Source organism: Schistocerca gregaria, chromosome 5, assembly GCF_023897955.1.
Source record: "Schistocerca gregaria isolate iqSchGreg1 chromosome 5, iqSchGreg1.2, whole genome shotgun sequence".
In the NCBI taxonomy this organism is placed as follows: domain Eukaryota; kingdom Metazoa; phylum Arthropoda; class Insecta; order Orthoptera; family Acrididae; genus Schistocerca; species Schistocerca gregaria.
The window spans coordinates 273,460,600-273,475,101 of record NC_064924.1 but is presented as its reverse complement, the minus strand read 5'-3'; the positions used below and the strand labels follow the sequence as shown (position 1 = coordinate 273,475,101).

The 14,502-nt window shown below is 41.3% G+C and overlaps 1 protein-coding gene across 1 annotated transcript in view; it reads right to left on the bottom strand.

Moving 5' to 3' along the window:
• The window catches only part of LOC126271942 (scm-like with four MBT domains protein 1), a 161,551-nt gene that overhangs the window by 15,800 nt on the left and 131,249 nt on the right, over positions 1-14,502 (bottom strand). Inside the window, exons 11-12 of the mRNA XM_049974369.1 lie at positions 5,299-5,477; positions 4,819-5,031 (exon numbers count right to left, since the gene is read on the bottom strand). Of these exons, the coding sequence (XP_049830326.1) occupies positions 4,819-5,031; positions 5,299-5,477 (392 nt within the window). The remainder of the gene's footprint in view (positions 1-4,818; positions 5,032-5,298; positions 5,478-14,502) is intronic.

The following is a 14,502-nucleotide window of genomic DNA, read 5'->3' as shown; positions in this document are numbered from 1 at the left end:
AAAGTGGAGCTATGATACTTGGTGATGTTGTTAGCTCTTCTTTACGCAAGCACCCTTCAATAGGACACATTTTTCCTAGCAATGGATGACTTGGCAGAGACCTGAGTTCTAATTCTGGAAATGCCTACCAAACTATAACTTCTTCATCTGGAAAATAGCAAGAAGTCATTGTTTGCCAAGACAGGAGAATATGGGTGCCAGGAAAAATTTGTTTAGCCTGAAGGAGCAGCATGTGTACCTGTGCCCTGTGCAAAATGAGCCGGTGTATTGTTACAGAGCAGAAACATCCCCTTGAATACTTCTCATAACAATATCTTTCTAGTCTTTTTTTTAACTTCATAAGGAGATTTTGGGACTATGTTCCTATGTCAATTTGCCTCTTTATGAGCTTAATCTGTTGGCACCACATAATGGCAGTCCCAACAAATACTCAAGTTCACTGTGTCAGATTGTTAAGTCAGTGTATTTTGTTAGGTGGGAGTGAATTTAAATGTTTCCATGGTTTGATTAGCTCCTTTTTCTCATAGTCATACTCGAACACTCAGCACTCAACCATGGAGATCATGTGGCTAAAGAACTGACCTGGATATGCCTCACACAGCAACATTTCTCCTATTACCTGGGTTTCGTGGCCCTTTTGAATGGGTGTGAGGAGTCATGGAACCCAGCACGCAGCAATCTTCCTCCTATCCAAATGTTCATGAAAGATGTTGAACGCTGGTCCATGACTAATTTTCCCTTTTTTCATTGTGAAAGATGTTGAAAACTAGATCATGGCTGACTTTCACTTTTTCCATTACTACCTTGGTCGTGATGCCAGTCTCTGCTCACTTTTCCCGCGGTTCATGGCTCTTCTCAGAGAGATGGTATGCCACTTCATTCTTCATCACTCATACTTGTTTGACCAACTGGAAGTGTCTGCACCACCTAACCACTGTGTTATATCATGGTGCATTACTGTAACACGGTTACACCAAATCAGAATGGGCTGCTGTAGCATTATTCTTCTTCAATGCAGAAAATGAGTTAGAATTTAATACTCCACTTTATTAATGAATGTGTCATTTTATTTTGGCTCCTCTACTGCTGTGCTATGGTACTGTGAAGTGGAGAATTTAATGTGTACGAGGACTAGGGCTTGTGCCAACAAAACAACAAAAAATAAATTACATAACTTAATTTTTTAGCTAATAATTAAAACTTTATGACTACCCTTTGTATATATTCACAGGAACAAAAATATAGAGAATTGTAGTTCCCTACAAATCTACTTCACTTTTCCATTACACTGCCACACACTTTTAAGTATTTTTCAAAATGTTGCATTAGCTTCTTCAATCTTTTGCATAGACAATCCGTGACAAATGTATGAGGCATTGCCAGCTTTGGTTCCCGAAAAAACCTACTTTACTTTTCTTTGAAATCACCATAAGTTTCTAAGTACTTTTCATAATGCTACATTACGTTCTTGAACCCTTCTGCATAGAAGTTTAGAACTGAAGCAACTGACAATGGTAATCTTGTGTTCTTCGACACTTGTAAACTGTTGTCTATCAAGTTATTGTGAGACAGTAGTTACTGCTTTTACGACTTCCATCCAGTCAGTCGTTGACCAGTCTCACGTGGCAGCTTAAGGTAGCAAAACGAAAGCTGAAGTTTTAAATTTCAAGTTTAAGAAATCGTTCAAGCAGGAGAATTGTATAAAAATGCTTTCTTTTGGCCAATGAACTGACTCCTGCATGGGTAACACAGTAATAAGCATACCTGCCATAGAGAAACAACTAAAAGATTTGGAAACAACTAAGTTGCAAGTCCAGATGGAATACCAATTCAGTTTTAAAAAGGTTATTTACAGCATTGACCTCTTACTTAACTTGCATTTATTGTGAATCTCTCTTCCAGCACTAAGTCCCAAGCAATTGGAAAAGTGCAGGTGACTCCTGTATATACTAGGGTAATCCCAAAAGTAAAGTCTCCTATTTTTTTATAAGTACAGAGACCTGTTTATTTCTACAATGGTTTACTTCAGTTTACAGCTTGAACATTTAGCTATTTTTTGACATCATCACCATTTCTGTTGATGCATTTTTGTAGATGCTGAGGCAGTTTTTGTTTGCCCATATCATACCAGCTCGCCGCCATGCTGTTCAGAAAGTTATGAAACTCTTCTTTCATCTCGTCGCCGGAGATGAAATGCTGGGACCACAATTAATGCTGACAGGTACTGTGAGACCCTGAAAAAACTCAAACGGGCAATTCAGAACTGGAGAAGAGTAATGTTGAGCAAGGGCGCACTCCATGACAACGCTCGCCCACACATCGCTCGGCAAACTGTTGCTCTCCTGCAACAGTTTCAGTGGAACATAATCACCCACCCACCCTATAGTCCTGACGTGGCACCCAGTGACTATCACCTGTTCCCTAGGTTAAAAGAACGTTTCGCCAGAAAGCGATTCAGCTCTGACGACGAGGTGAAAGAATAGGTCCATAACTTTCCAAACAGCATGGCAGCGAGCTGGTATGACATCGGCATACAAAAACTGCCACAGCATCTACAAAAATGCATCGATAGAAAAGGGCATTGTGTTGAAAAACAGCAAAATGTTCAAGTGTAAACTGATGTAAACTAATATAGAAATAAACAGCTCTATGCACTTATTAAAAAATTGAAGACCTTCTTTTGGGATTATACTCATAATAAGGGTAAAAGAACAGACCTGCAAAATTACAGACCATTACCCCTAACATCAGTTTTCTGCAGAATCCTTGAACACATTATCCATTCAAATATAACACATTTTCTTGAGACTTAAAATCTTATGTCCATGAATCAGCAAAGTTTTAGAAAAGAAAGGTCGGGCGAAACTCAGCTTGACCTTTTCTCACATGAGATGCTACAAACTATGGATGAAGATCAACAGGCAGAGTCCATACTTAAGATTTCTGGAAAGCATTTGATATGGTGCCCCACTGCAGACTGTTAACGAAGGCATGAGCATAAGCAATAGGTTCCTAGATATGTGAGTGGCTCTAATACTTCTTAAGTAATAGAACCCAGTATGTTGTCCTAGACAGCAAGTGTTTGTCAGAGAAAAGAGTATTCCCTGGAATCCCCAGAGAAGTGTGGCATGACCACTATTATTCTTTACATGCATAAATGATCTGTTGGATAGGAATCTGCAGTTGTATGCTGATGATGCTATAGTGTACAGGATGGTGTCGAACTTGAGTAGTTTTAGGGAGAATACAAGATGACATAAACAAACAATGGAAAATACTGGATGGAATGTAACAAGTATGAGAAGTAAAGTTGCTATTCACCATACACAGGGTGTTACAAAAAGGTACGGCCAAACTCTCAGGAAACATTCCTCACACACAAAGAAATAAAATATGTTATGTGGACATGTGCCCAGAAACGCTTACTTTCCATGTTAGAGCTCATTTTATTACTTTTCTTCAAATCACGTTAATCATGGAATGGAAACACACAGCAACAGAACGTACCAGTGTGACTTCAAACACTTTGTTACAGGAAATGTTCAAAATGTCCTCCGTTAGCGAGGATACATGCATCCACCCTCCGTCGTATGGAATCCCTGATGTGCTGATGCAGCCCTGGAGAATAGCGTATTGTATCACAGCCGTCCACAATACGAGCACGAAGAATCTCTACATTTGGTACCGGGGTTGCGTAGACAAGAGCTTTCAAATGCCCCCATAAATGAAAGTCAAGAGGGTTGAGGTCAGGAGAGCGTGGAGGTCATGGAATTGGTCCGCCTCTACCAATCCATCGATCACCGTATCTGTTGTTGAGAAGCATACGAACACTTCGACTGAAATGTGCAGGAGCTCCATCGTGCATGAACCACATGTTGTGTCATACTTGTAAAGGCACATGTTCTAGCAGCATAGGTAGAGTATCCCATATGAAATCATGATAACGTGCTCCATTGAGCGTAGGTGGAAGAACATGGGGCCCAATCAAGACACCACCAACAATGCCTGCCCAAACGTGTCCTTGTCGTTCTAGGTCTTCCCCAGTCACGAGTCATAGGCTGGAATGTTCCGTGCTCGTTAAGACACCGATCAATTGCTTCGAACGTCTTCCTGTCGGGACACCTTCGTTCTGGAAATCTGTCTCGATACAAATGTATCGCGCCATGGCTATTGCCCCATGTTAATCCATACATCAAATGGGCATCTGCCAACTCCGCATTTGTAAACATTGCACTGACTGCAAAACCACGTTCGTGATGAACACTAACCAGTTGATGCTACGTACTGATGTGCTTGATGCTAGTACGGTAGAGCAATGAGTCGCATGCCAACACAAGCACCGAAGTCAGCATTACCTACCTTCAATTGGGCCAACTGGCGGTGAATCGAGGAAGTACAGTACATACTGACAAAACTAAAATGAGCTCTAACATGGAAATTAAGCGTTTCCGGACACATGTCCACATAACATCTTTTCCTTATTTGTGTGTGAGGAATGTTTCCTGAAAGTTTGGCCGTACCTTTTTGTAACATCCTGTATAGTGGAGATGCTGAGTCGCAGACATGCACATTGAACAAGACTCTCACAATTAAAGCTTTCGGCCATTAAAGCCTTCTTGAATACCTCACTCACTCACTCACACACACACACACACACACACACACACACACACACACACACACACACACACACACACACATGACTGCAGTATCAGGCAACTGAAACGATACAACTGTAAACTTTTTCAAGAACTCAATATGGCATTTACTCTCAAGTTTACAAATACAATATCCACTTCTGCTAATATAACAGTGTACCTTCGGCGTGCTGCTGTGTCTTAGTGACTGTAGACTCTAGTGATTCATGAGACAGAAGCTGAGATGAATTGGAGGCTGTGGAGGTAAGTTTACGCCACGCTGCATTGATCCTTGCAGCTACCCTTCCACGACGCTTCCTAGGCCGTGGGACTACAATACTCGCTTCACCCTTCGGTCGTCCAATTTTTCGCTTTCCGTGCACCCAATAGTGTGCTGAAACAGAGAACTTCCTAAAACAAAGATATCCTCAAGCACTGATTGCTATAAAAACACTGTTGAAAGATGTTCTGAACAGTGTTTACATTAAAATACTACAAAAACTGTCAACAAGAAGCAAATCTTCAGTCTACGAATGGAGTTCCTTCACCAACAGTACGTACAAAATATACAGCAGTCTGGTGTAAAGTTTCACCTTGAATCTCACTTCTATGTCTGCAACTATCCACAATAACATGAATAAGAAAGATTGTGTCTACTTACTAAATTTTGTTTTAGACTGAGTGTTACATTTCTCAGGGCATACATTTTCTCCAATGGCTATCGGTCCAAACAAATATGGACAGACTTGCAGTCGCCGGCAGACTCTCTTGCAAAAATTTGTAACCTCATCTGCTGATGTCACAACAGCAACATTTGCCCGATATGTATTATTCTTGTATCTGTAAAAAAAAAAAAGTAGCTAAGATGCCAACACTAATCAGAAGAAATACAAGTGGCTGAGTCATATTTCTGTTGTAGATATTTAGACTGGACTGTGCACATTAAAAAATGTTCATAAAGGCTGTAAATTCAGTGGGCAAAGCCTAGAATCTACTGAAACCTTAACTATGCTACTGTACATCTAGAAGGTCTGCACAACAAACTGTATGAATCAGAAATTTTTACAAGCTTCAGATGAGATGCTGAGTGAAATGCATTTGGCTGACAAGAGAACAATGCATGATGCCTTCAATGAGTACTGTAGCAGGATATTGTCAAGTGATCTTTCACAGAACCCAAAGGAATTCTGGTCGTATGTAAAGGCTGTCAGTGGCATCAGTTTGTTAGCGAATGAGAAAGGAACTGAAACTGAGGTTATCAAAGGTACAGTTGAAACGGTTAACGCTATTTTCAAATGGTCATTTACAAAGGAAAACCCAAGAGAATTGCCCTAGTTTAATTCTCCTCCTGAAAAGGTGAATGAAATACGTATTAGTGTGACTAGTGTTGAGAAACAGCTGAAATCTTTAAAATTGAACAAAGCTCCATGGCCCAGAGGAATACCTGTCAGATTCTATACTGAATTTGTGGCTGAGAAAGCCCCTCTTCTAACTATAATCTATTGTAGATCCCTTGAACAAAAAACTGAGCCCACTTCCTGGGAAAAGCACAGGTCACACCCACCTAAAAGAAGAGTCGTAGAAGTGATCTATCCAATATCATGGACATTGATTTGTCGAAGAATTTTAGAACATATTCTGAGCCCAAACATAATGAGGTCTCTTGAACAGAATGACCTCCTCAGTGCCAATCAGCATCGATTTCGAAAACACTGATCGTGTGAAACCCAACTCGCACTTTTCTCACATGATATACTGCAGGCTATGGATCAAGGCAACCAGGTAAATGCACTGTTTCTTGATGACTGGAAAGCATTTGACTCAGTACCACACCTACACTTATTTGTCAAAAGTATCATCATGTGGGGTATCAAGTGAAATTTGTGACCCCTGGATTGAGGACTTTTTGGTAGGGAGGACACAGCATGTTATCTTGAATGGGGAGTCATTGTTAGATGTAGAAGTAGCTTCGAGTGTGCCCCAGGGAAGTGTGTTGAGACCCTCGCTGTTCACGTTGTGTATTAATGACCTAGCAGACAATATTAACACATTCACATCCATAAATTAAGGATAATACTGATACATGGTGAAACAACACTTTGGTGGGTAGTTTGCGGGTTTAAATCACCTCGGGGTATGACCATTATGACATAATGAGGGTTAGAATATTAGGGCGACTGGAGGCTGGTCAAACACAGCAGGTCATAGCACGGGCCCTCTGTGTGCCACAAAGTGTGATCTCAAGATTATGGCAACGATTCCAGCAGACAGGAAACATGTCCAGACGCTACAGTACGGGACGTCCACAGTGAACAACACCACAAGAAGACCGATATCTCACCATCAGTGCCCGCAGATGGCCACAGAGTACTGCAGGTAGCCTTGCTCGAAACCTTACTGTAGCCACTGGAACAGTTGTTTCCAGACACACAGTCTACAGATGACTGAACAGACATGGTTTATTTGCCCAGAAACCTGCAAGGTGCATTCCACTGACCCCTGGTCACAGAAGAGCCCATAAAGCCTGGTGTCAAGAACACAGTACATGGTCATTGGAACAATGGTCCCAGGTTATGTTCAGGGACGAGTCCAGGTATAGTCTGAACAGTGATTCTCACCGGGTTTTCATCTGGTGTGAACTAGGAACTAGATACTGCTATCTGAGAGAAGCTCCATAAATATGCAGTCAGATCTTGATAAGATTTCAATATGATGCAGAGATTGGTAACTTGCTTTACACATTCAGTAATGTAAAATTTTTGCACTTCAGAAGGGAAAAAAAAACAAAAAAACATGGTATCGTACGACTATAATATCAATGAGTCACTTTTGGAATTGGCGAACTCATACAAATACCTAGGTACAACACTTTGCAGGGATATGAAATGGAATGATCACATAGTTTCAGTTGTGGGTACAGCAGTTGGTAGATTTCAGTTTGTTGGTGGACTACTGGGGAAGTGCAATCAATCTACAAAGGAGATTGCTTACTAATCATTCATGTGACCAGTTCTAGAATATTGCTCATGGGTGTGCGACTTGTAGCAGATAGTGCTAATAGCGGATATTGAATGTATACAAAGAAGGGCAGCATGAATGGTTTGTTTAATCTGTGGAACAGTATCACAGAGATACTGAAAAAAACTGAACTGGAAGACTCTTGAAGATAAACGATACTGAGAAAGTCCATTTACAAAGTTTCAAGAACCCCCTCTAAATGGTTACTCTAGGCACACAGTGCAACCCCCTTCATATCACTCACATAGCCATTGTAACGGTGAGATTAAATAATTATTGCACACACAGAGGCATTCAAACCATCATTCTTCCTGCACTCCATACATGAATAGAACAGGAAGAAACGCTAATAATTGGTACAGTGGGATGGATGTACCTTCTGCCATACACCTCATGGTGGTTTACTGTGTATAGATGTATAACTGAGTGAAAATGAACAAGGTCACAACATAAATAAAACAGTAGTGGTAGTGCTTGTGGAGGTGGTGGTGGTGATAATGGTCGTTGTCATCGTAGTAGTAGTAATAGTAGTAGTAGCAATACTACTATTACTATTACTACTACTACTACTACTACTACTACTACTACTACTACTAATAATAATAATAATAATAATAACAACAGATGCAGGTACTTCCAGATTTTTAGATTTTGAAAATATAAGTTGTTACTACATACAAGACTACACGCCTGATGGGACTTGTTTTTATGTTAGACTTGGCATTAACCCCATAGAAATAAAGTTTACCATTGTGAAATGTAGTGGAAAAATATTTAGATGGAGTGGAAAAATATTTACATATACTGAATAAGCACACAAAGTCACCGTATCTCTGTGCTGGGACCCGACTATGACTGCATCTGACATGGGCAGCAATCTGTTGGAGTAGATGGTGGGGACAATGAGGTGGCATGTGGTGGGGAGGGCAGTAATAGCAAGAGATGGGGAATAATAGCAAGGGAGGGTAGGGAGGGCAGGGGGGGGGGGAGATGCAGCTGCTGCCTGTGAAAATGTACGGGGACAGGATAGGGCTGCTAGAGGCAGTGTCAAGATTCTATTCTGGAAGGGGGATGGGAGAGGGGCAGAAAGGGAGAGAGAATAATACCCTCTCCATCGGTCTCACAACAGTATTCCGCCATTCATGGAACCTACGCAATATCCTAGTCCATTTCTACTCCATCCTGTGTCATAAATCCTCCCACTACCACCTTCTCCAGTCCTGTCACAGGCATCTCCTACCCATCAAAGGCAGGGCCACATGTGAAGGCAGCCGTGTGATCTATCAACTAAGCTGCGACCACTGTGTCACTTTCTACATGGGCGTGACAACTAACAACCTGTCTGTCCACATAAATGGCCACTGCCAAGCTGTGGTCATGAGACAGCTGGACCACCCAATTGCAGAAATGTCACCCAACATGAGGTGCTTCACATCAATGACTGCTTCACAGTGTGTCCCATTTGGATTCTTCCTACAAATACCAGCTTTTTTGAACTGCACTTGTGAGAACTATCCCTAGAACATATCCTTTATGCCTGTAACACTCCTAGCCTCAGCCTTCAATAGACCCTGTCCTCTATCCACCTACCCCTTTCTCTGCTCCCACTCCAGCATTACACGTGCCCACTACCAAACCATTGACGTACTAGCCTTATACCCTTCTCTAACTCTCTCCCCCTCTGCCCCCAGCACAGACTTCTGATACAGCACCTAGAAGAAATATACCACTATCATGCCCCGACATGTTGCCACCTCTATCCTGTTATTAATCCCCCTCCCCATCCTATGCCACCTCCTCACCCCCATCAGCCACTGCAACAGACATCTGCTTACATCTAATGAAATCACAGTTGGGTGCGAGCACCCAGAGACAATGGTCATGGGAGTGCAAATGGTGCTTGTGTGAATGTGAGTGCTTTCTACTTTGGAAGAAGGAATTTGTTCAAAAGTTTAAATATTTTAGCAGTCTTTCCCACTGTGCTTGTCTGCAACTCAATTCCTCCTCTATGTGATCAGCTGCAATCATATGCAAAATGAAAATTTCACTCTGCAGCAGAATGTGTGCTGGTATGAAACTTCCTGGTAGATTAAAACTGTATGCTGGACCAAGACTCGAACTCGGTACCTTTGTCTTTCACAGGCAAGTGCTCTACCGACTGAGCTACCCAAGCATGACTCGTAACCTGTCCTCACAGCTTTATTTCTGCCAGTGCCTTGTCTCCTACCTTTCACACTTAATAGAAGCTCTCCTGCAAAACTCCCAGAACTAGCACTCCTGTAAGAAAGGATAGTGTGGAGACATTGCTTAGCCACAGCCCACTGGCTGTTTCGAGAATGAAATTTTCACTCTGCAGCAGAATGTACATTGGTATGATTGTTGTCAAAGTACTATAGTATTGCAGAGCTTTATTTATTATACCATAAACAAACCGTGAAAAAATAGGTTGGAACAACATAAATATGTGAAAGATACTCATCAAGCAGCGGATGCATTAAGTGGCAGGTAGGCACATTGAAAAAGACTGCTACATATTATTATGTATCAAACTAAGTCTTTTATCAGTTGTAGACACAATAAAAAGCACACACATTCACATATGCATAAAACAAATGCAGACATGCCCCCCTTCCCAATACACACATATGGCTGATGTCTTCTCTGGGCATAAGATCTTCGTGTCTGGTGACAATGGTATCTGTGGCCATGTGTGTGTGTGTGTGTGTGTGTGTGTGTGTGTGTGTGTGTGTGTGCGTGCGTGTGTGTCACACATTACTCATGCAAGGTCAGTAAGGCAGGGTCAGGGCGCTACGAGTTTTTGGCAAGGGGACTTAAGACGATATGTATAGACGGGCAGTGGTGTTTTGAGGCAAGAGTAGGATGTCACTAAATGGAAAACTTTTGGAGATGGTGTCCGGTGTGCTCTTCCAAACGTTGGAGGGCAATTTGTGAGACAGGGAGTAGGTAGGTTGGGTCCAGCAATAACAGTATCTTATGAAGGGAACAGAGATGGTTCAGGGATGCATGTGCAGTGGAGATTTGTTTCTCAAGTATGAAGTTGGTGAGGGAAAGGGATTGGTGGAATCAGTGGATTTGAAGACGATTGTGAAAGGAAGGGTAGCATCGACACAAAGTGTCTTTATACTTACACCACTGGTGTGTGTGTGTGTGTGTGTGTGTGTGTGTTTGCAGGAAGAGGGGGTGGGTTATATCATTGTCTATGGAGCACTTACAGAACGGGTTGTCAGATTGGATTTTAGCTCAGGGTAAGAAGACATTTCTGAACTGATGTAGACCCTGCTCACCAATCCCTTTCTCCACTCGTCCACTTCATCCATCACAACACCTCATCTCAATCAAGCTGCAGTGACAGCTGGGACAACATAAATGTACATTCATATATATACGTATGTATGTATGTTTTGTTTGTGTGTGGGTGGGTGTGTTACTCGTTTGTTTGAAGTAGGATTCGTCCTAAAGCCAAACATTCTCAGTGTTCTTTATTTGCCTGTTGACACTCAGCACATCAACTTATTACTAAATTGTCAACAAAATTTTCTGGGATGAGTAAACAAAAACATTCTGAAGGAGGTCATTGCAACAGTGACCGAAAAGTCGGTAGTTTTACATACTGACAATGTAGTCTCAAACCCAGACACGAAAATTTATCGACTATGACAATGGCCACGGAAGTCGACATTTATATTTATTGGTGAATTATTACCTTTCCTCTTCCAATCATTTAACTTTAAAATTTATGGCTCCTATAATGCACAGATACTGATTCCATAGGGTTCAAATGGGTGCTCGAACAGAGTAGACTTTCTTGTCAGATATACAAGGTCATCCAGTTTGAACAAAGTTAAACCATTTAAAACTATTCACTCCTATCACCATATTTAATTTTTGATTGGTTGGTAGAGTGTTTTCTTTCAATCATGAAACCAGTACATCCATTACATGATTATGCTGGTCCTTCTCAGTGTCCACATAAGCACTGAGTTTCTTCCTCAATTCCATCCCAGAAGTTCAGCGTACTCTCCAATCCCTAATTAAATCCTTAGGCTAACCCCAGGATCTCTCCTCCCAATCCATCTCTCTACTCATCCCAACTACTTCCTGCACACCCACCTTCAATATATTTTCCAACATTCATATACCTGAGAATCTTGGACATCTCCCTGTGGCTGGTTCTGTGTTCCCAATGAAAGAATCTTGGTTCTTGTTGACCAATACCTCAATCAATTGCCTGCAACCCAGCTTCCCATATCAAAAACACAAAGCACTTCCTTAACAGCGACTCAACCACACCCACCCCATTACCATTGACAGAGTTTCTCCAGGCAGTGATGTACTAATCCTTTCTTTATTTATTGATCGGATAGATTCAATAACTTAAAATTCTTCAAAATATGACCCTTCTGCATCAATACATTTTTTCCCAGCTTGATTTCATTGCACAATAAGGTTTCTGGAATTCTTCAATTGGGTTGCTCTTCAGGGAAGCCATCAAAGTAGCTTTCACACTGTCCATCGACTTGAAATGCTTACCTTTCAAGTCCATTTTCAACTAAAGAGAGAGAGAGAGAGAAAGAGAGAGAGAGAGAGAGAGTCTGCTGGGCCCAGGTCAGCACTGTAGGGCATCTGCAGCACTCTTGTCACACTAATTTGTCTCAGGCTTGCTATGACAACAAAGGCGGTGCGACCTGGCTCATGTTATGGTGCAGTTTCCACAAGGCGCAGAACTCTTCTCAGATGCCGACAACTCTGTAATTCAATCTCTAGAGCATTTACTTGTAAAATTAAGCACAGGCGCTCAGTCCAGGTGCTATGAGCTCACGATGCACTATCTCCTTTGCACAGAAAAAGACTGAGCCTGGACTTCACCCAGGACTTGTCCATGTGAACCTTCTCCTTGAGCAGTGACAACTTGTGCCATTCCACATTATGCCTCTTTGACTGTGGATCATACTGAAAGATGACTCTTCCCCATGACTCATCCCCAGTGATAGCATTGTCCAAGAAATTGGGATCATTTTCACAGATTTGTTTTGAGTCTCCACACATTTCCACTTGGTGTTGCTTTTGCTTGTTAGTCATAACTCTGTGCACAAGTTTTACGCAATTCTTCCGCATGGGCAAGTCTTCCGATAATATCTCATGGACAACTGTTTTCAGCAAGTCCAATAATTCTGAGATCAAATGAACACCCTTTCAACAGACTGAATTCAGTATCCGGTGCAGAAAAGTCATATGATGGTTTGTTCACAATGTCAACAATCTCCTCCCCATCTACTCTAGGTATCTTGAGCCAGCTGTTCGTCTGCGATCTGGAAGGCAATCATCCTTGAAGACTTCCATAAGTATTCCAGAAGTGTCCAGTTAAGCTTCACACAAAACTTTATCACATAAAACTGCTCTCAAGTTTTCTTCATCATTAAGTTCTATGTGACCAGTGTGCAGAGGTTCACTGAATAAGCTGTTCTAACCTTCCAAGAGCACAGAGCCAACTGAGCAACCTGACGCTGGAAAGCTAAGGGTCTCCTGACCCTTCCCAAGGGGTCTGACCACTCTGCAATGTATCGTCTCATCATAAAAAAATGTGGTGCATTAATTTCCAGACTCGCTCTGTAGCTCCCTATCTGTCACTGTTGATACCACCTCCCTATAAAGAAACATTCTCTGTGCCCATGGCCTTGCTGCTGTCAAACACTACCCCTCCCAATGTTGTTCAGACACCAAACCCACCACTACAGTCTTTATACAAGGTATCATCAAATAATAACAGCAATCCCGGCATTTTAACCCCATCTCCATAGATTGTTTCATGCAAACAGTGTTGAACTTGTAAGCAGAACTCCTTATTGATCATTTGACTTATTAGCAAGTACTTACAATGTACAAACCAAGGACCAGTTACTCTATGTCCCATGTCCTGTACCAAGGAAGAGCTAATTCTGGAAGCTCTAAATGCTACCAAGTCGTAGTGTACTTTTCCATGCATTTATACCAGGACATGTTTACTTTTAGTTACTTGTTTTGTGTGTCATCAAACAGTATGGTTTATTTGCTCTTTCCTGCTGCACAGCAATCAACTGCCACACACTTTCACTTCTGCAGGTCAGTTATTTTAAGTGCAAGATTGTATTTACCATGTGCCGTGACATATATTTTGGGTCAATTATTTTCCTTGCTAAATATCTGATGAACAGTGTCATTGTTGAAAGTTCACACAGTATCGACAAGTAGAGACACTGAATTGTTGAGACCAGTTGGAAAGTGTTATAACTGCAATTGTCAATGATGTCAGTAGCCTACGGTATTGACACAATTCCTGCACAAATTTGTCAAGTTTTTTGTGTAAAGTTACAAAATAACAACAGCTTTTACAAAAAAATTTATTGTGTGGGGTGATTTCAGACAGTGCTGAAGATTATAAAGTAAGGAAAGGTGCTGAAGTGTGGTATAATTATGACATGGAACTTTTAGATAATGCTGTTCGTGATATTCAATATGGCATACTACTGCATAGAAGAGCTTGTGATTCGTATGGTATACCTAGATTGACCCTACGAAATAAAGTGCGCGAAATATATAATAAAAAATTGGAAGGACAACCAGTACCTAAATGAGAAAGAAGAAATGTTGAAGCAAGGTATCTTGAGGGCTGCATATTGGAGATTTCCTTTCAATAAATTGGAAGTTACGTGTTTAGTGAAAAGCTACCTTGATAAATCTGGCAAAAAAGAAAAGAAATTTTCTAACAATTTACCAGGAGAAGAATGGGAAGAAAACAAGTAGTAATTGAGGAAGAAGAAGAATTTTTGAAGTAAGGTATCATAATAAA